The 22,500-nt window shown below is 39.9% G+C and overlaps 1 protein-coding gene across 2 annotated transcripts in view; it reads left to right on the top strand.

Annotated features, from left to right (window-relative positions):
* Positions 1-22,500, top strand: part of LOC143029611 (uncharacterized) — a 212,481-nt gene that overhangs the window by 52,133 nt on the left and 137,848 nt on the right. The window contains exon 1 of one of the 2 annotated variants that reach the window (XM_076192347.1): positions 6,161-6,464. The exons of the other annotated variant lie outside the window; for it this stretch is intronic. Coding sequence (XP_076048462.1) covers positions 6,176-6,464 — 289 coding nt within the window. The 5' untranslated portion in view covers positions 6,161-6,175. Of the gene's footprint in view, positions 1-6,160; positions 6,465-22,500 lie in introns of those variants that run through there. 2 annotated transcript variants of the gene reach the window in all.

Raw genomic sequence — 22,500 nt, 5'->3', positions numbered from 1 at the left:
GTACCCGGCTAGCACGTTTATATGTGTGTGTAGTTTTCAGTGTAAGTAGTATCCAAGACGAACATTGTGTCCGTGTTAAAAGGCTTTGGGGAGAAAATATCTTTAAAGTCACTGCATTGAAAAGGGTCGGAGTGGGAAGAGGACAAGGATAGAAAAAAAATTGTTGCATGACGTTTGAATACAAGGTAATTTCATATTTGGTTATCCAAACACGGGGGCGCGCGCGCGTGCGCGTGTGTGTGATGGGACGAAAATTCTAAACTTTTACCGAGGAGATCCGCTCACTCTATGACTTGCTGTTTACAACCCTCCCCCCTCTCCCCCACACTCCCTTTCCGTAGGCGTCTGTAGGCCTAGTCATTGTGTCCTTTGACACACCTGCTCTCGGGTAAGAGTACTGCTTGTCACTATCCTCCCTTCATTGTTACCAACCCATTCCGCAGACTGTACCCCTCCCCCCCCATGCCACTGAATAAAATCGTCTGTTTAACCATAACGTATGGTCGTCATTAGCTTATGTAATGCTGACGTGTGGAATGATAATAATAGTAATAACAATAATGATAATGATGATAAAAGTAATAATGAGAAGAATAAATCGGGGTGGAGTTTGGTGGGTGGGAAGGCTATATTTACTTTTCCAAACTGGTGCATTTATGAATTGAAAAACGTAATTTTATACTGGGCTCATTTGGTTGTTACAGAATACTGTATTACATATATGGATGTTTATGAGTGAGGTAGATAGATGTAGATTAAAATATATTAAAAAGGGATAGAATCTATACTGCGTGATTTTGTTGATTAACGGTTGAATGCACGTCTAAAGGGATCAGTTCAAATATTTTCCACTGCATTATGTTTTTTTTTTTTTTTTTTTAATCTATGGGATGTATGAAAGGGGCTTTGAAGAGATAAATTGTCGTCTTATATTGGAGTAAAACTAATATAGTTACAGGAGAAAATTGGTTAAAAATATCGCAGCTAAAAACTAAATGTGACCAACATCCGTACACTTCACAATAATGTGCAGTGCCTAAGTTACAAGATGATTGAGAGAGTCAAAAGATTTCGCTGCCAATGTTGCTCTTGTCTTCTTCCCTGTCGTCGTTGCCGTCGCGTCATGGCGAGAGAGAGAGAGAGGCGGGTGAGGACGGGGAGGGAGAGGAGGCTGGCTGGCGGGCTGCCGTCTCAGCCTAACACTTTCTACCTCGGCCTACTTTACGCAACGTGCTTCAGTCGATCCATTCAACCTCCTCTGGGCTGGTCGGATTCGACTTGGTGCAATTACGATACCCCCTTCCCTTCCCCCTCCCTCCCTACCACCCCCTCCTCTACCTCCCCAGTCCCTCTGCCTCTACCTCTGAACGTGTTTGACTAAACGAGGTCAGTGTCGCCCAGCATGGTGCTTGGCAAGGGCCGATGCCGGCTGAGTACAGTGCGTCCCGCTTCCATATCCTGCCGGCATCGTTATTCCTGGGAGCGGGTAAGACTATATTCGTTGTTTTAGTTTATTACGTGATTATTTCCATATATAGTGATACAGTAGGAATACAAACTAGATTATTTTGTGAAAGAAGACTAGTAGATTGTCTGTCATTATTATTATTATTATTGTTTCATTTGCATGATGGACTGCAGAAATCGTTTCTATATCGACCCTCATTTGAATCATATTTTTAAATCTAGATATTAGTTACTGTGATATATGTATCACCCTGATTATTAAATGTGATTTGTATGTAGTTTCACTTTTTTTTTTGCATGAAACAAAATCCAAACAGAATTTTGTCGCATTCTACTGAATATTCGGTGTGTTCATTTTTCATTCGGCTTCGAATCGTTTCATTTGTGTGTTGATTCGTTCGCACGTGCTTCGAATCCTGATTCGTGATTCAAATAGCCTTGTTCTGACTCAGCACTATCTCAGTAGCACGCTGACGATGTGGACAGTTTGCTCATGTAAAAAAAAAAGAAAAGAAATAAATACAGGATTGTTATTTATCTTATGCCATGGTTACGGTGTATACAGACTTGCAATATTTTGAAAATCGCTATACCATTGATTGTCCATACGGACACATACGATATTATTTGTAGTTTGGTACCAAACTAATGATGCTAGTGGATAAGTGACAATGTTGGTACGATTGTGATTAAAATAAGAAGTGTTATGTTGCGGCATCCATAGTTACCTGGAGACATTGGTTGTGTACATGTTATATTGGGTTCAGACTGATATGCTTTATTTGAAAGGATTTTAATTTAATCGTCTTCGCTTATTCCTCATCTTCCACAACCCCCCCATTTTATGAAAAAATGCTGACCTCAAAAGGGGGGAGGCAATCCGTTCTATGAAACGCTCGATTGCACCTACTGCCATATCCCTCCTGCAAACTTCTCCATGAGAACTAGCAAAACTGGGGTCACAATTCAAACGAATAAAAATGACATTAATGAACAACAGTAATACACAAAATAATAACGATGATAATGATAATGATAACTAAATCAGTACTCAAAGTGGATACCAGTGCCTATAGTGGTTTAGTGATATGTCTATAGTGATAGTGATAAAATAGTTGTGATCTTACGTTCACATATTTTGCAAAGTAAAATTTTATCTAAAGTGAAACTTAAAGTTATGATAAGGAGATCCATATGTTGTTGATAATTGTGATGGCAGTGAACTTCCGTGTAATACAAGTAGTGGCTCATCGTGATAATTTGTGAAATGATTCAGTAATGACTTTTATCACAACAAATCGATGATAGTCATTGATAGTGATGAAAACGAGTGAATAATGATGGTGCAATAGAGAGGGATTATTTTCTTTGAAATAAGTGAGTTAATACTCAGTGGAATGATTGTTTGATACAACTCCATGGAAGTTTACGAACTGTGTTCAAGCAATACTATCGTGGTTATGGTTACAATAGGGAGTTTAATGTTAATTATGAACTTTGGTAATAATAATGTTTATTGAACAAAGATATATTCTTAAGCGATACTGTATATAAACTTGAACATTAAACAGGAGTGACTAGTATATAAAAAATGCACCATCTCACTTCAACGCAGCGGGAAGTGAAAAACGTCTGGTAGGACAAAGCTGTCAGTTGTGAATATGATTGGCAATACTAACAAATATTGTGACATACGCGATATGCTGTCGCGTGATGCTGAGAGTGGGGAATGGTGCAAAGGTGAGACTAGCCAGCGACATTGATGAAAGCATGATTAGTAAAAAATAAAGTTGTACTGATATAGGTACAGTACTCATACCTGGGATGCCATAGAATCTATTCATATACGTTTTCAACATCCATGAATTGTCAACCTTGTCATTACACTTGAGTGACACATATTCAGTGACCTCTTGTCAAGGTAGCGCGTGACATTTAGTGGCGAGCCCAACGAATCCACCGAACAACACGCCGTGTTGTTAAATGCAAGGAGGTGTGGTAGCTGGAGCCCACTGCTCGTTCGCCGAAGTTCATGATGTTCCAGGAAGAGATCGATTTCTGCAAGGAATCCATTCGCCTTGCATCTTCCAACAGGATCCTACCCCCTTGATGCTGGAAAACGAGTTGAGGCGTGGGTGGAGATGGACTTGATGATAACTTGCCACCCCCGTGAAGGCAACACTAGTGACAGCATAACGCATATTTACCGAGAACGGTTATCGCTCTGAAGAGGCGGGGTGAGGGAGGAAGGTGATGATGTTGCCATATCAGCCTTTATGGGTGTTCGCCGTTTGCCGGTTGCGTCTGCTGCAACCGGGAGGTTGTGTTGCTGGTGAGGAGAGCCTGCTCCCCTGTATTCTACTATCTCGCCATCTTCCTCATTCGCCTCAAACTTCATCATGGGCCAGTACGGAAGATGTCTATGCCCGTGTGCCATAGGTGTATCGTTGTTTTTATTTTTATTTTATTTATTTATTTTATTATTATTATTATTATTTTTTGCCATTGCTGTGTGCTAGTGATAATTACCATTGACCCCTATTCAGGGTCAGATTGGTGTGATCACACTGTATTGGCCGACTATACCCATGATCTGTGTGTGATGTGCTACTGAAAGCATTCACGGTGACATTTCTGCAGTGCAACACCACACCGTCATAGCAGTGCTCACCATACCACCTATGAGACACTTGTTTGTACCACACCACTACTGCGGCATCTACCTCACCACCACGAGCATTTCCTTTCTACTCCACCTCTACAGCTAGCATCTTCGCCGACCTTGGCTCTCCTATATACGATCTCAACTATTTTCAACTCTACCAAATACTAGACCATCCGCTTCCGCCCCGCGACTACCAAGTTTAGAAGTACCTCAGCCAACGCCGGCACAGGATTCTACCAAAAAACCGTTGTCGGTGTAGAGTCGACTGCCTCACCTTCATACATCCGCCACCATCACAGGATTCTCACAGAACCAGCGGTATGGTCGCCTCACATTCATGCATCCAATACATCATAGGGTACTTTCGTATCTGTCAACGCATTTGTTAAAGACACCCGCAGGATCATTTAAAGCATTAGTTGTTTCTTCCCATCCGTTGGTTCCCTACATGCGCTGTAGAAGAGCTAGATTCTCTGCACCAGCTCTACTGCTGTAGGTCGATGCATCTCTCCTCCTCCTCCTCTCTCTCTCTCCTCCGCCTACTCCTCCTCCTCCTCCTCCGTGCACAGTCTAGACAGCACTCGGAAGGTGACTGGGGAACGATGCTTTTTCACCGTGTCAGGTCAATCAAGTTCACAGACCTCAGGTGACCGATTTTTACCTCGGAATTGGTGAAATGTGTAGGGATAGACCTTCGAATAAATGTACAATTTGTTAAAGTCATACCAAATGTATTCCGAGCTTCAGGAAAAAGAGAAAACAAAGCCTGTGAACTTGGGATCCGTCGGTTAGGTCATTCACCCCGGATGGCTCGCGCGTTATTGGCTACCGCCTCGATGACGTCATGCCGCGTCTTGGTTCGGATTGGTTCTTTCAAAATAAATATGTTGGCCGAAAGCCTTGGCGCACTACAGGTAAATGTTGATATCAGGAGATTTAGATAGAAGAGCGTGGAACTGGTCGTTGTTTAAAGGTGAAAGGTTTATGTCTAACATGTTAAACAGACGTTAAGAAATACTTATCTTACGTTAGATATGAGAAAAAGGGGCTTGTGATTTCTGAGAAGGGTTGGGGAGGAGGATTTCAGCCAAAGGACAACATGCCTTGAGATCATTGTAAAATGCAGTTCGATTTAAAAGAGTGTTGTTACAACGAGGGAGTTGTGGGTGGGGCAAGGCGAGTGTTATGGCGTTGATCTAAGGGACTTAATGTATTGATTATGCTTTTCTTCGAGAGTGTGCACTGACCTTGTCATGTGTGTTCTAATTGATGATCATGTTCACATGTTGGACGTTTCACGAGTATACCACGTGACATCTGGTGTGAGGTTACGTAACTTTAGATACTGTGCAAACGCAATTGAAGATAATTTGTTTAGGTTCTTTATATGCACTATAGTACCATGTCCTTTCAGGATCGTTTGTCCTACATCTTATTGATTGATAATTAACAGATTCAGATGAGGGATATTATGAGCTCTAGTTCGATCCTTGGCATCGGTCACCTTCGTTGACGAAGGTACACACTAATTCTATTGTATAAGCTTAAAAGCTCACAAAGTGATATTTCACTTATAGAATTCACAAGACAAGATTCAATAGCTCACAAGACAGAAAAGAATCGCAAGAAATAAGGTCGACTTGATATGTTTAGTGAGTTTTTGTTTTTGTCTGGATGCCATACTCTCCAGGTCAGCCGGCCTGATGCTCGGAATGCGCAGTGACGGTTGTGGGGTCAGGTGACGTCATCATCGCCTTTCGCGTCGCGCCTTCACTCCCTCCCAGTCGTCGTTTCTTCTGGCTCAGATTCGCGTGTTCAGGTGTTGAGTGTGGTCGTGTTTTTTTTTTTCCTAAAATTTGGTATGTGAGCAAATATTGGTGTAAAACGGCGTAAACTTGGGCCAACTGCCAAACGTGTGCGCAAGATATAGAAGGAATTTAAGTTGTAGTCTGCTCCTTGTTTTAATAGGTGACTGGGGTTTGGTATAGATGGGAGAACGTACTCCAATGCTTCCCGAAACAAATCTCACGTGACGTCTTGAACATGCCGAACGTGTGTGCGGTCCTTGGATGTAGTAACAACAAAATCAAAACTGCAGGTTCAGGAATTCGCTATTTTGGTTTCCCGAAAGACTCTCACTATAGACAAATATGGATCAAGACGTGCAATCGAGCAGAAGACTTTAATGTCAAGAATGCTGTTGTATGTTCGGCCCATTTTACTAAAGATGACTACATTGATGACATGAAGAGCAGGATACTTGGGATCGAGAGCCCTAGAACGAAACGACTCTTGAAGGAAGACGCCGTTCCCTCGGTTTTTCTGCATAATGGTAAGTTAATGCAATTGAAAAAACAAACGCATTCAATGATGATGAATATATAGTAACTTTTCATACATATGAGGGATTTCCCTGTTCGCCATCAGGGACGTGCCAGTTAGCAGTGGGTCTTGCGGTGTGTGTGTGTGAACTGCTCTTTGCCTGATCTTTCTTACAAAACCTGTTCGATATGGATGACCCTGCAGAGATTTCTTCTCTATCGATATAACTTTTGTAATCATTAAGATTCGCAAGCTCTATCCACCATGTCAAGGTGTCAACTTTCGGATAGTTCATACAGTGTTATTTATTGGATACAGAAAATTCCACGACATTGGGTTATTTAATGATTTTAATAAAGAATTCTCCGAGTTAAAATGACGAAGTGACGAGGATGATTGAAGGGAAGGGAGACAGAGAAGCGGGTGAAAATGATTATACAACTCGCAGTTCCTGTATTGTGTTGGAAGTCGATGTGGGGATGGGGACCACATCGTCTTCCTAGGGTTGGCTGGGTGAGGGTAGCCGGCTTTGGATGTCTAGATCTATTAATAATTCGCCAGTCAATCGATCTGTTGCCCTGGTTCTGTCTGTCCTTAGTTGGGCTCACAGGCCGAGGATGACCTAGGAATTCGACAACGACGACGATGTGACCGTACATTGACCTATATAGGTCATTCAAGAAAAAAAAATCTGTGATAATATTGGACACTAAATTTTATATTTTTCTTATATGGTGTGTGTGTGTGTGATTCACCATGGTCTTGGATCACGTGTTGGACTCGTGATCGACAGCTATTTCCCTCCCGGAAGAGAACTCAGAGCTCATATATGACCGATCTATGCGTAATGCTGTGACCTTACACGCACACAGACCCCCACGAGAGTTGGAGTAACGACTCGCAGCGCAGCGATACTGAAATTACTTTAGCCCTGGTCGGGATTCGAACTCGGACTGCCGTAGTGGCAGGCGGGAACTCTACCACCGCGCCACGAGCCGTGTGTGTGTGTGAACTTAGGGTTGGCTGGTGACTCAAACGGGAGTGAACTGCTGGACTGGCGACTCGCATCTATTTTGGATCACGTGCTGGGCTCGTGTTCGACAATTATTACCTCGGATGAGAGCAAACACCTCGTATATGGCCCTATTTATGCGTAATACTATGACCTCGCTTTTTGCCGAGTGTTTTCTTTCGCTTCTGGGCAAACGTTCGCGTTTTAGATTCTTCGTGTAATTACATGATAAATTTTATTCAGGCGAGTATACGACAGTTTGATTTAGTTAGAACGTGTTGCTAGTCAAGAGTGGGTAAACCAGATTTCATTTTCCCAGCAAAGAATGTTATCTGTCCCAATATTCCTTTAAAGCGCATAATAGGGTTTCAGCTGCAGCTGCTCAGCGCCACCTGGCGTAGTCTCCCCACTTTATTCTTCTGCCGAGAGCTGAAACAATAGATTTTTTATTTTACATTTATTTATTCATTGTTTTAGTATGTGTTCTCAAATACATCTTTTGCGTGCCTGTGTGTGTTTCTGAGGCAGAATCGATGATTATGACAAGAAAGAAAATTTTGGTCGTGTTTGCATGGATGATCCAGGCAGACAAATATACACAGATTCACCTTAGAACATAAGAATGAAGGAGATCGCAAGAGGCCATAAGGCCTACACTAAGCAGTCCCATGCCCACAACCACCTGGCATCCCCATCCATAAAGTTGTCTAACCTTTTCTTAAGACAACCGATAGTTTCGGCACTCACTACATGGTTACCAAGTCTGTTTCATTCGTTGAGCACTCTGTTGGTAAATCAGTTCTTGTCTATTTCCTTCTTAAATCTGAATTTGTTCAATTTAAATCCATTATTGCGAGTCCTGCCCTGTTGTCTTAACATTTCGGAAAGATCCAATGTTCAGAAGTTTTATGATACATGGAACTTTTTGTTCCAAATATGGGGAGTCCTCAGACACCAAGAGAGCAGGGTGGAGTCAGTGGAGGGTCTCTCGTCTTCTCTCATGCAATAGAGCGGAGTCGTAAGAACTACCTGGCCGAGGGAGGAGGATGTAAAAAAGAAAATCGACGGGCATATATATATATATATATGTATGTATATATGTATATATGTATGTATATATGTATATGCAAAGTAGACCACTTGGAAAAAAGAAACTAACGAAGCAGAGCGCTTTCGTATATTACATCTTCAGTGCAACAAGTACATAGTGATACTTGTTGCACTGAAGATGTAATATACGAAAGCGCTCTGCTTCGTTAGTTTCTTTTTTCCAAGTGGTCTACTTTGCATAAGTGAACACACGTACCCGTGTTCTTATTAGCATATATATATATATATATATATATATATATATATATATATATATATATATACAGTATATATATATATATATATATATATATGTGTGTGTGTGTGTGTGTGTGTGTGTGTGTGTAGAAAAACCAAGGAAAATAGTAAATATATTGATGACCGAGCACTTTCGTCTATTCAGACATCCTCAGGGTACATCGACGAAAGCGCTCGGTCATCAATATATTTATTATTTTCCTTTGTGGTTTTTCTGCATATTTAGAATCACGAGTTCATGTGATTTCTCATGCATATATTATATACATATGTATGCATATACATCCTCAAGAATAACAATTGTCGGCACACATCAGCGCATTTCTTTTCACTATGGATGATTTCGTTCATAAACTGAAACACCAAGAAAAGGAATCCATATATAAATTGAATAACCATCATTTGAATATAGTCAAATCTATCAGCGCAGTTGACTTCAACCAAAATTGCCTTCGCGAGAAACTGTGCCCCAGAATTATATATATATATATATATATATATATATATATATATATACATATATATATATGTATAATATATCGTGGCGTACTTTTCATATTTTATTTCTGTTAACACCAGACGATTTTATTAACATGTAAACGTCACCGGAGTGAGAAGGTTAAGATCACAAGCATCGCTAAACTAGATCAGGGATCTTGGAAGAGATTGGGTGCTTGCTCCCGATGAACTGAGGGGAGGGAGGAGGAGGAGGAGGGTGGTGGGGGTGGTCAACGGGCAGCGTGTGTGAATGTGCCGAGACCAGTTGCCGTTAAAGTCGTTTGTTTGATTTAAAGTTAATTTATAAAGGACCCTTAATGACTAGGTGTCCCTTTTAAAACTGACATGAGAAGAATGGGAAAACACCTTGGCTGAACGAAATGATCTGGCGCGAGAACGAAATTCCCTTAAGTGGGACCGATTCATCACAGTCGTCTCTCCGGGATTCAACTGTTTTATTTGTTTGCGTTCGTTTCTTTTTGTTGCAGTCTTTGACTCATGCATTAAACATTTTATTTTATGAAACATATTTATTAGACTGAGGCAATTTTACTTTATATAAAGAGTTGTTCTTAGAATTTAGCTCATTTCTGTTCTGAACGAAGTTATATGACATTCGAATGGCTTTCATATGTTAACATAATCTATGCTATTATCGAGGGAAGCTGACAGTTCATCAGCGCCTGTGTTCACATCAATACAGGCGTTCGTGGTTATTTATTAAAATCGTCGTTTTCTGTTGTGTAGTCGTTTTCTGTTGTGTATACACTTCACATGCCTAATGGTGAGCGTGCAGTGTTTTGTGTTGTGATAGGCTGTTGATAATAGACCTGTTGGTGAAACTATCACCAAGGTGATATTGTTACATAAACGGGACGATGTGTTTTCAGGTGGTGATAAGTGATATCAGATGGTTAACAAATGCGTCAACATTTTGACCATCTGCACCGATAATGACCCGACCTGACCTTACAAGGTGTTGACCTCGGATGCCCTCTGAAAGTGCATTGACCATCTGTGTTAGTGTTGATCTGACTTTGCGAGGAGTTGACCTCGTGTACTTTATATTATTATTGTTATTATTATTATTATTATTATTATTATTACTATTATTATCATTACTATTATTCTTGTTCTTGTTATTTTTATTTGGTTCGTACCGAAGTCTGTGGGACAATTCATTGGTAGAGCGTCAAAAGGAATTTAGACCCAAAGACACTGAGCAGATTGATTTGGATTTAGGTCGAATAAAGAGGAAATTGAGTTGCAGTCCTCCAATATTTATTTGATTTTGCGATCTAATTTTGGAGCAGCTGCTTACGAATGGTTCGTGGCGTACCATCGCTTCCATCCGTGTAGGCAGTCCCTCTCCACTGTCTACCTACGCACCGGTACACTGCATGACCCCCACCCTACCCTGCGGACCATAAATCACGTGACTTATTTATTGTTACAGGTATGTCGGAGTCCATCGGAACGAGAGGGTCAATATTGTGAGTACATGGCTTTTATTCTCCTCGCACTCTCCTCCTCCTCCTCCTCCTCCTCCCCCCGTTCCTCACCCAGCCCCATATTCATCTACCCTCAATGCATTCTCATCCTATTTCCTATTCACCTATTCTTTTATTTATTCAATCCTGTTTCCAACATATCTTAGTGCGGTGATGGGAATAGGAACTAGATTATATACACAAATGTAGCATACGGGGCTTAGCATAGTAAATATAATAAATACAACAAATTAGTACAGGGATGGAGTGTACAGAAGCTTATGGAAACTGTTATATGCTCCGTGCACTCTATCCTCCCTTCACCCTCTCCCTCCCCCCTCTTCCCTTCCCCACATTACCATCACTGGTTTGGTAACTATTTCAAAATTATTAGGTTATTTCGTTCATCTCTGCCCCCCCCCTTTTTATTCCGGAATTGGTGAAGAAGTAAAGTTAGTCTAAAATTAGTACATTTTGTGTGTATCAATGGACAACACAAATGCACCGGGCAGTGTCCAGCAGGCCTTACACTAGCTTGTAGTTCTCATGGGAAATGTATTTGTCCTAAAATATTTGATGAATGATGTTGTCTTTTACTGTGTGGTAAATATTGTATAAAATATTTTACAAAAACACAACAGTACAGATATACATAGTGAAAGTATTGAGGTACGAGACTTTAGCAGGCGACTGTACTTCATGTAAGCAAGAGTAATTTTAGAAATCTCTATCAGAATTTTCCAAACGTACGTTTTTTAAAGTCAACGCCTACGAGCTGGACGTCAAGTACAAACAACTCCCATCTGACATGTCTCCCCAACCCGTTGAGTGATTGACCACAAACCATACTTGTTCTATAATGGGTACCTAGTCCATACGATGTTAGAACTATGGTGTGATTGGAAAAGGATGGGAATGCTTTTATATCCTTGTCCATCAAAAATCCACAAACCATGCCTTCATCTGTCTTCTTATCTACACTTCTTGCATATCCGTCATCCCATTGGTCGTTCTTTCTCATTTCCGTTTTATGTCCTCCTCTCTTCCTTTTCCTCTTCCGCCTCCTTCGTATTGTACTGCATTTTTCCTTAATACATATTATCTTACTTGTTTATATTATATTTGTTAATTTTTATATAATGTCCTTCGCGCTCGTCATTATTTACATTCTGAATATGTTTTTTTTATGAAATTACCGTTGTGTTGAATAAAAATAGTTATTTAATTGGAGTGATTGCAGTCACGGTGTCGTTTATCAGCAAAACATTAGTATCAATAACTAGGATTAATTACTAGTATTGCAAGCTGCTAACACCTGCCTGAATTATCAGAGGCAAATGAGGAAATACCATATATGACTTACCAAGAAGTTAAAAAATAGTACGGTACTATTCGTCTTAATCAAGATTAATATCAATACGCTAATAGTAGGGCGTATGTGGGGTAATGATGTGGAGGCGGGCTCGGCCGTTATGACGTCATGTCAGGCTGTAGTGTTATTGGCGGGAAGTCGGGGGCTGTTCGGGCACTTTGTCTTATTGAAACCACAGCTGCGAAGGACTTTTGTGGTGGTGACAGGTGTTGACTGGTGTCTCCATCGACCAACTGAGTGCGGCAGGAAAATAAAGGAACAACTACATGCTTATGCGTTCGTGTTGGGCGTGCTGTGTTATGTACAAGTTGTTTCACCACGGCGTCCATTATGTTGATGTACGTTTTTTTTATTCATTATATATATATATATATATATATATATATATAATATATATATATATATATATATATATATATATATATGTATATGTATATGTTCGTGTTAGGGTTTTATGTTTGTTTTGAGCCAGTTGGCGTAGTAGGCTGGTGAAATGTAAAAATATTCGTACATTAGTATATTTATGTATATGGCTAAGTAGAACATCACGGGCGTTTGGAAGATAGGTCAATTGGTATAAACATACTAAAGGAGCTGATGCGGGAATTGGGTTGCTACCTGTTTTCTGAGCTCAGGTGCTGTGTTCACACACACACACACTATATGAATATATGCGGATGCTGGGTTCGAGTCCTTGGCAGTACCGCATTTCAATTTCTGCATGTCGGCCTTTGGTGGCTTAGAATTAAAATGCATTGTGGTTGTTAAAATGTATCTCTAATCACTGGGACCCATTCAGTGTTGTACATATATATATATATATATATATATATATATATATATATATATACAGTATATTATACATGAATATGTGTATGCGTACGATTTTTTTGTAATTGTATGAGTGGTATGTATTGTTTTTTATTCATCAAGTATGCCTGGTCTTTGTTGATCCTCTTTGTTTGAATTCAACATATTTTTCCTTAAATGTGCGTTGAGGGGATCGTGCGCGCGTCTGTATAATTCTCGAATTACAGTCTTTTTCATATTGTGATCTTTAAATTTTTATGCTTCTTGCGTGATCAGAGCCGCATTTGTTGTGGATCTGTGTTCGTTTCCGTGAACAAGGAAAAATTCAGCAAGAAATTCTACATCGTTTTCTGAGTACTCTACTTAGTCATGAACACCATATTCAAGGTATAAAGTTGTTTGAGGTTCAAGGAATATTCATTTGTAAAAGAATATATTTAGATAGGGTGAGGTGGGGCGGATGGACAAGTCGGGAACAGCTTAGAGCCTTAGATACTTCGACAATGATCTTCAAGCCATTTCGAAACTTATCATGTTCGTCATCGTCTTCGTTCATATCCCCATCTAATTGTTACATTATGATTATTATATTATTGCTGTTTTTTTCTATTGTTGTTTCATCTTTTATGTATTTGGTCATTGTGGCACGTAGGCATAAGTTCCCGCCACAGAGTGACGTCATGTCGGTCGTGGCCTTCGAATGTTTACAAGTTGGCTTCACCAACTCTGACACCAGTCATTGCTGCATAGTATGTATAGTAGAGACTGGTGTTATTTAGATCTTTACTTTAGGCAGTGATCTCAAGCCATTTCGAAACTATCTCTTATCATCTTCGTCGTTCTTCCCCCCGACCAATTGTCACATAATGATTATTACATTGTTGCTGTTCAAGAGTTTTTACGATAGTAGAGCCTGTGATAGAATTAGAAATGGAGAGAGTGAGTGGTTTGAGGTAAAGGTAGGACTTCGCTAGGGATGTGTTATGTCGCCTTGGCTGTTTATACATGGATGGGGTGGTGCTAGAGGTAAACTCAAAGGTAATGGGCCGGGGTTTGAAGTGGTTAAAGAGAATGGAGAAAAAATGGGAGATACGCCATTTGTTATTTGCTGACGACACTGCGCTTGTAGCAGGATCAGAGGAGGGATTAAGGAAGTTAGCTACGGAATTTGGGAAGGTGTACAACAGAAGGAAGTTGAAGATAAATGTGGGTAAAAGTAAGGTGATGAGATGCACAAAGGGAGAGGATGACAGCAAATTAAAAATGAGTATTAAGGGAGAGAGACTGGAGGAAGTTGATAGCTTTAGATACTTAGGTGCGAATGTGGCGGGAAAGGAAGGCGTGGAGGTGGAGGTAGAATGTAGATTGAGAGAAGCAAGTAAATACCTTAGGGGATTAAAAAGTGTAATGAGAAATAGACATTTGGGAATGGATGCTAAGAGGAGATTGTATGAAGGAGTGATTGTGCCGACAGCATTGTATGGGGCACTAACATGGAACATAGGAGAGGAAATTTAAATGTGTTTGAGATGAAATACCAGAGAAGTATGGATAGAGTGAAAATGAGGTGGTGAGGAGAAGAGTGGATATGGAAAGGGAGTTGGGAGATAGGGTTGATGAAAGAGTATTGGGATGGTTTGGACACATGGAAGGAATGAGCGAAGAAAGGTGAGTAAAAGAGGTGTGGAAGGCAGAGGTAGAAGGAGTGAACATGAGGTGGCGACCAAGGATGAGATGGATGGATGGGGGTAAAGGGGGCATTGGGAAAGAGGGGAATGTCTGTTGAGGAAGAGACAGAATATAGGAGGGAGTGGAGAATGGTTGTGTATGGATGATCCTGTGACACATGGAAGGGAGTGGGTGGGATATGGGAGGGGGTGAGGGAGTATGTGTGAGTGATATTTTGATGCAGCCCGAAGGGATTTCTCTCTGTCTTCCCTTTTTCTGCATGAGGGGACGGAAGGAGGGGGTCGCCGATTAAATGAAGCGGCTTTGCTGTGGATGTACTGTGTCTTGCTGCATTGCTTCTCACCCAGGGCAGTGGGCGAGATGCAGAGTTAACCCGTTTTCAAGGAAGAGCCAAGAAAAGAGGGAGAGGTGGTGAGTGCGAGTGGAATATGTGTGGATAAAACGGATGGGAGTGGATTTTTTGCTTTTGACTACCTCCTTTTTAAAGTAGAAAAGGCCGTTGGTATATGTATGTATGTATGTTTTTTCTATTGTTTTTTCTTCTTTTTCATATATTTGATAAGTGTCGCACGTAGGAACAATTTCCCGCCACAGTGTGTGACGTCATGTCGGTCGCGGCCTTCGAATGTTTACAAGTTGGCTTTACCGAGTCTAACAGTCATTGTTGCATGACTGGTGTTCGTTTCAGTCGTGCTACGCCAAAAAATGCTACAATTTGGGGTTGGTTTGACATTATTTTAGAGGCAGGAAGTTCAAATGCGTTATTTCAGATTCTTTGAAAGGAAAAGACGCTTGGAGTGTTGGGGTAGGTAACGGTCACTACAAGGAATCGGAGAAGAGTGTGACATTCGAATCCGCGACAAGGAAAGCGAATCCAGTGGTTTTATATTTATTTGATTTAGAAAAATAAATATATTCTTTAATTTGAAGATCACGCACACACACACACACACACACACACACACACACACACACACACACACACACACACACACACACACATATATATATATATATATATATATATATATATACTGTATATATATATATATATATATATACTGTATATATATATATATATATATATATATATATATATATATATAATTTTTTAAATGTTTTTTACTGGTCTCCAAATGATACGTGACTAGTCCGTAAGGTGTCAGACATCCGTATATGTGTGTTTGTCACGGAAATGAATAAAATCACCCGACGTCAGTCCTAATGAAATGATGCCAATCTGTGTAGAAATATATTGTAAAAATAACTCCACTTCTAGATATTTTAATATGATGCTTCCAAGGGAAGTAGTACTTAGACAACGTCTTTCGTCAGACATTTGTATATAATCGTGGAGGCGTCCCCTTTCTCGTTGAATATTTGATTTGAAAAAAAAAATCGTTACATTTCTGTACTTGCCGTGTGTAGGTGCGTGACATGCAAATATTTATAAAACGTTTCGTGCATGTAAACATGCATATGTGTGCAAAAGGTGTTTGTTCTGTCGCGGGCTCTCGAGCCATAGCGACTCGTAGTGTAAAACGCTTCTTCTCTCGTTGGGATCCAGGAGCGAAACTTGCTTTTGTATTATTTTTTCTTATTTCATTTTGTTAGTTTTTTATACTATTGTATTTTCTTTTTATGTATTATTATTATAATTATTATTGTTATTGTTGTTGTTTTATTCTCTTTATTTTCTTTTTATTTATTTATTGTATTGTCGGTGCGTTCGAATGATGGCTGCCCAGGAGGAGAGTTCCCCTAGACATAGAGATTGCAAAGCTTTCCGTTGCCATGCAAGGGCGATTCGATTCTTTACAAGAAAACTCTTAACTCTTTCATCTCGAAGCTGCGCCGTGATTTGAATAATCTCTGGGGTTAGAAAATTTGTACCGAGTCATCTCTGGTTCGTCTTTCCCAATAGTCTGGCATTACAGTAGAACGTTCCGGAGGGGAAGGGTGGGGAGGGGGGGGGGCTTGTCCGAGTTGCCTGCACTCATTTTTGTGTTTTATCACTTCCATTTATAATATACAAACCGCTCATATGCATGCACATATTTGAATTTTTGTATGCTGTTATTTATCTATTTATTTGATTTTATTGATATTCCTATTGATAGCCGAGCAGTTTACGGAGAATATGTAGATAGTTATTAGGATGGAGTAGATCTAGATGTACTCCACCATACCTTAGACGCGAGGAGAATAGTATGCACAACGCCAAAGAAGTTATTGAAATGCCAAACTTGAAGGAGAACATGGTCAAAATATTTATTAGACGCAAAGTTTCCTGGTACGTGCGTGCGTGCGTGTTTGTGTGTGTGTTCATTTGTTTCTTCATGTCGAGGTATTCGCGTATGTGTGTCTGCGTTTATATACATTTTAAGCCAATACACGTGCAGTGAAAATACTTAGATATTGTGAATAGAAACTAGATATGTTTTTTTGTGTGTGTGTGTGTGTGTCGTTTATAAAACGACCAGAAAGATGAGGAATCGGTCGAAGAGGAGGAGGAGGAGTAAGAAAACTGGATCAACAGCTTTTTTTCATCTTGACGACATATTCTTGTGACAGGAACACCCACAAGGACCAAGGAAATCTCCTTATGGTTGGCCTTCTTCACAGTGAGAAGCAGAAATTAACTTACGGTCGTTGAATGTGAATTAACCTTTCGTATAAGTCTTCCCGAAAGATGTTGATGGAATGATTGCTTGAGGAAGATTGTGGGAGCTGGTAGACATTGCTCCCAAAGTCAAAGTAATAATAACGATAATGGTGAAAATAATAATAAAATGGATAAATAAAATGAATAAATAAATAAGTAAATGTTGACTAATATCACTTGTTATTTTAGATTAAGAAACGGAGAAGACAGTTATAGAGAACTATAATGGACACAGGAAAAAAATATTGATATGAGGAAAACAGTTGAAATTCAGAAGTTGGATGTGCTAATTATATTATTTATCTTTATACCTGTTTATTGTTTAGTTGTCTATTTTTCCTTCGACCTTGTTATGGGCCAACAGGTCTCCTGTCAGCCGAATGATTTATAGATGTAAATTTATTTGATCTCTGACAAGAACGGGTATTGTGTATAAAATGTTTCACATTTATGTAAATTTCACAACTAAAATAATTTGGATAAAATACCAGAAAACTGGAAATCAGACAACAACAGAGCTATCATGTGGAAAATGTTGGGGTAAAAGACGATTTACTAAACAGAAAAGAGAAAAATTGGGGAAATGATTTTGAACAACGACATGTGACAAGTCGGTGCTGGCGACAGTCATGTTTAAGTCGTCATGAAGGAGTTGAAAGAGAAAATGGGACACCTCACATTTAATTGAAATAGATTGGAGGGTGAAATGTATTCATGAAAATATGCATGGAGGTAAAAGGTTATTAACGCCTGAATGGAATTAACACAGCCTGAAGGGATTTCTCCTCGTTTTCGCTATGAGAGGACGAGGAAGAAGGGTCGCTGTGGATGTGCTGTGCCTTACTGCATTGCTTCTGAAGCGAGCAGTGGGCGGGATAGAGGGACCCTATCCTCAAAGAACTAAAATAAATGACGGAAGTGGGGTAGATATGAGGTGGAGCCCTGGCGCAGTGGTTAGAGTTCTCACCTGCCACCACGGCGGCCCGGGTTCCAATCCCACCCAGGGCTGAAATCATTTCAGTATCGATGCGCTGCGGGATGTTACTCCAACTCTCGTGGGCAGGGAGTTGGATGTTTGTGTGCGTGTAAGGTCACAGTATTACCCATAGATCGGTTATACGAGCTCTGAGCTCTCATCCGGCAGGTTAATTACAGATGATCACGAGTACAACACGTGATCCAAGACCATGGTGAATCACACACATACACACACGGCCTTGCATATACTTTATTTATTTATTTTTCCTGGTGATTGAAACCTGGGGTAGTAATCAATAACTTGCGTGGTTGAAACATCGCTTAACCGTTTTTGGCGTCACCGTTCTGATGTATGAAGGATTGGATGATACGATTCGATGGGGATTGTACTTGTATAATACAAGCGTATTGTAGTTGCCAGACGCCATTTTTTCATTCGTTGACAGTATTTTTTTTTTTATTCCCGACGGGATTGGTTGTCATTTTTATGTTTCTTTCATATCGTGTAATGATTCATGTTATTGATTAATTTATTTATTTATTTGCTGTGGTCATGCTTTAGTAAACGCTTCCTTGCGCGTCTGCGCGCGCGCACACACACACACACACACACACACACACACACACACACACACACACACACACACACACACACACACACACACACACACACACACACACACACACACACACACACACACACACACACACACTAACACATACACATACACATATTTGTCCTCCCGGTCACCTTCCATCTCTCTCTCTCTCTCTCTCCCTCTCTCTCTCTCTCTCTCTCTCTCTCTCTCTCTCTCTCTCACTTTTGTTCTGAAACGCGCGTTTCTGTAGGTATAGAATAACGTGTGTGATTGGATTACAAAAAAAAGTATTGTCGGCGTGTTTTGCATGTTGCTTGTTAGCTCCCAAAAGTTAAAGGGATGGATGTGTGTGTATCCATTTCAGCGCCATTGTGGCTCCCCGAGGATTCACAGGGGCCTTGGATCACGTGTTGGACTCGTGATCGACAGATATTCTCTCGGGTGAGAGTTTGAGCACATGTAGGGGCCGATGCGGGTATTGTTGACCTGACACACACACACACACACACACACACACACACACACACACACACACACACACACACACACACACACACACACACACACACACACACACATACACACATACACATACATTCACACTTATACACACACACACACTCACTCTTATACACACGCAGTACAGCAATGATGGAATTTTCAGCCTTGGATGGCACTTGAACTCTGATTACTGAATTAACGGTCGAACGCGGCACCAGCACACTTTGAACCCTGTGTGTAGTATTCACCATGGTCTTTTGGATCACGTGTTGGACTCGTTATCGACAGCCATTTCCCTCCCGGAAGAGAGCTCAGAGCTCGTATGACATTATTCGCATCCCCCCCCCGAACTCCCTGCCCACGAGAGTTGGAGTAACGACTCGAAGCACAGCGATACTGAAATTATTTCAGCCCTGGGCAGGAACTCGGACCGCCGTAATGACAGTCGGGGACTCTACCAACCGCGCCGCAGAGTCGTGTGTGTGTGTACGTGTAAGTACACACTCGTCTCTAAAAAAGGGCGATAGGAACTGTAGAATTTTCACCCCGGATGGTAATAACCGTCAATTATATTTCAGCAGGTGATCCAATACCATAGTGACTCGCACGTACGTCTCTCTCTCTCTCTCTCTCTCTCTCTCTCTCTCTCTCTCTCTCTCTCTCTCTCTCTCTCTCTCTCTCTCTCTCTCTCTCTCTCTCTCTCTTTCTCTCCCCTCTCTCACACTCTTCCTCCCCCCATCTCTCTCTCTCTCTCTCTTCCTCGCTCTCTCTTTCTCTTCCCTCCTTGAAATGTAGGACTAGGTCGGCCAGCTCCTCCCCAACCGCCTCTCCCAAGCCGTGACGTCATGTCGTCCACTAACCTTAAACCTGACAGCCCGGCTGAACGGCCCCCGACTCTCCAAGCGGCAGTTGGAATGGAGCACAACTTAGATTTTTTTCTTTTTCGTTTTTCTAAAATCTGTTGCCACGGCAGTTTGCTTTGTTGGGTTTGATCTAAGTAAAAGCTGGTTTGAGATCATTTCATGGGTGATAGAGGCCTGGGGAGTGGGGAGAGAGATATTGCCCTCTTTGCAACGAGTTTGTTAATAAAGTTGTTATACTATGCACATAAGTACATATACTCCATACTGTATGCATATATATATATATATATATATATATAATATATATATATATATATATATATATATATTATGTGTGTGTAGTGTAAAAATCTGCTAATGTAAAAATATAACTTCAAATATATTTTTTGTAATCTGGTGAGGTAATCTTTAATAACCATGAAATATACTGGTTATGATTACAACAAGCATATCAACAAAACCCTAATGTCCCTTTTAAAGGAGACCGTTGATGATTCTCTCTCTCTCTCTCTCTCTCTCTCTCTCTCTCTCTCTCTCTCTCTCTCTCTCTCTTTCTCTCTCTTTCTCTCTCTTTCTCTCTCTTTTTCTCCCTCACTTTCCCTCTCTCCTTCTCTTTCTCCTGCGTGTCATAAAGAACTACAAATTAACAAAGATGATAATGATAATAACAATAGTAAACAATAATAATTATAATTTTATTAATGATAATGGCAATAATAATGATAATTTATAACTAGTAATAATGATAATTATCTCGCAAAAACAATAATAGTAATTATATTAATGATAATGACAATAATAATTTATAGCTAGTAATAATAATGATAACTATCTCGCAAAACACCACTCCAGAAAAGAAGACTGTAGACATGCCAATTGAAGATCAACTGAAAGTGTACGGAAAGTGTCTTGATCTTATATATTTTTTTATTTATTAATTTATTTATTTGAGAGTTGATTTTCCCGTGCGAATATAGTCGTCACATAACTTATCAGTACTGTACTATAAGGCAGCGTTTCCTAACCTTTTTCCGACCATAGCATCCCCTGTTGTCATGTCTAAGCAGTCCAGCACCCCTATCTTGTTATTAGAAGGATAAAAGAAAGTGAAGTGTATTGCTTGATGATTTATTTTCTTGATTCCTTAGAACTGAAATAAATTGACAATCTTGTTTGTAGAAGAAATAAGAACACCCTAGAAAAATCAAATAGCATGAAAAAGGTCAAATATGCACCACTGGGTAATCAATGATTCATATATCAATGTGATTTTGGTGTGCATCACTTCCCAGCTGCTGTAGGGCATCGAGTGGCATGTAAAATGTACATGTTGTGATAACTATAGTGGGCTATATTGAGATAGTACATATGTGCCCAAAGAACTTTTCCCTCCTACGAGGGGGTAGCCAGCCACGTGAACGGGAAAAAGTCATAGGGACAAAGGTCACAGAATGAAATAGTATTAGATAAGGTTTACAGATAAAAGGTCATGAAGAAGGGTCACATATAAAAAAACAGAAGATAAAGGTTATTTCGGAAATGTTAGGTTGATTAGGGTAGATTGGGATTTTTTCTTCCTAGATTTCGTTTTTTCTTGGATTTGTAGATTGAGCACAGTGTAGCAGAAATGTCTGTCTGAATCTTGTAAGACGTAAGACATCATATAAATTTGAACACAAGTCACCTTTGCAAGTACGTAATGATGAACTGAAGCCAGATTGGGAATTATACTTATCAGTAATAAATTAAAAAATTATCAGGAGACCTTTTGGTCCATAACTAGGTCGGATAAAAATAAATAAATGAAAATTCTAATTTGTTTGCTATTATTTCTGTTTATTTATTATTTGCTTGATTTTCATTTATTATTATTTATCTCTATTATTATTTACTATTTACCTGTTTGTTTATTAATCAACAATACCTATGCATTTATTTTATTTATTATTATTCATATTATAATTTTTATTTTATTTTATTTTATTATTATTATATTTGTTCGCATACGACCTAGTTATGGACCAAAAGGTCTCCTATCAGCATGCTCCGCCTTTGTAATCCTTTGTAAATAATAACAGTTGCTCAGTTTACATATGTTGACTTAACATAGACACATGCCCCATATACTGTACTTAATTTAATTATTTTTTTAATCTATTATTTCAGGTAAATGTAATTACGTTTGGATTTGTGTCTAACCTACGAGGGATGTTCTGTATTCT

Source organism: Oratosquilla oratoria, chromosome 11 (assembly GCF_046742065.1).
Source record: "Oratosquilla oratoria isolate Oo_2021 chromosome 11, ASM4674206v1, whole genome shotgun sequence".
Lineage (NCBI taxonomy): Eukaryota > Metazoa > Arthropoda > Malacostraca > Stomatopoda > Squillidae > Oratosquilla > Oratosquilla oratoria.
The sequence above is the reverse complement of the archived record's forward strand: the minus strand, read 5'-3'. Positions and strand labels throughout refer to the sequence as shown.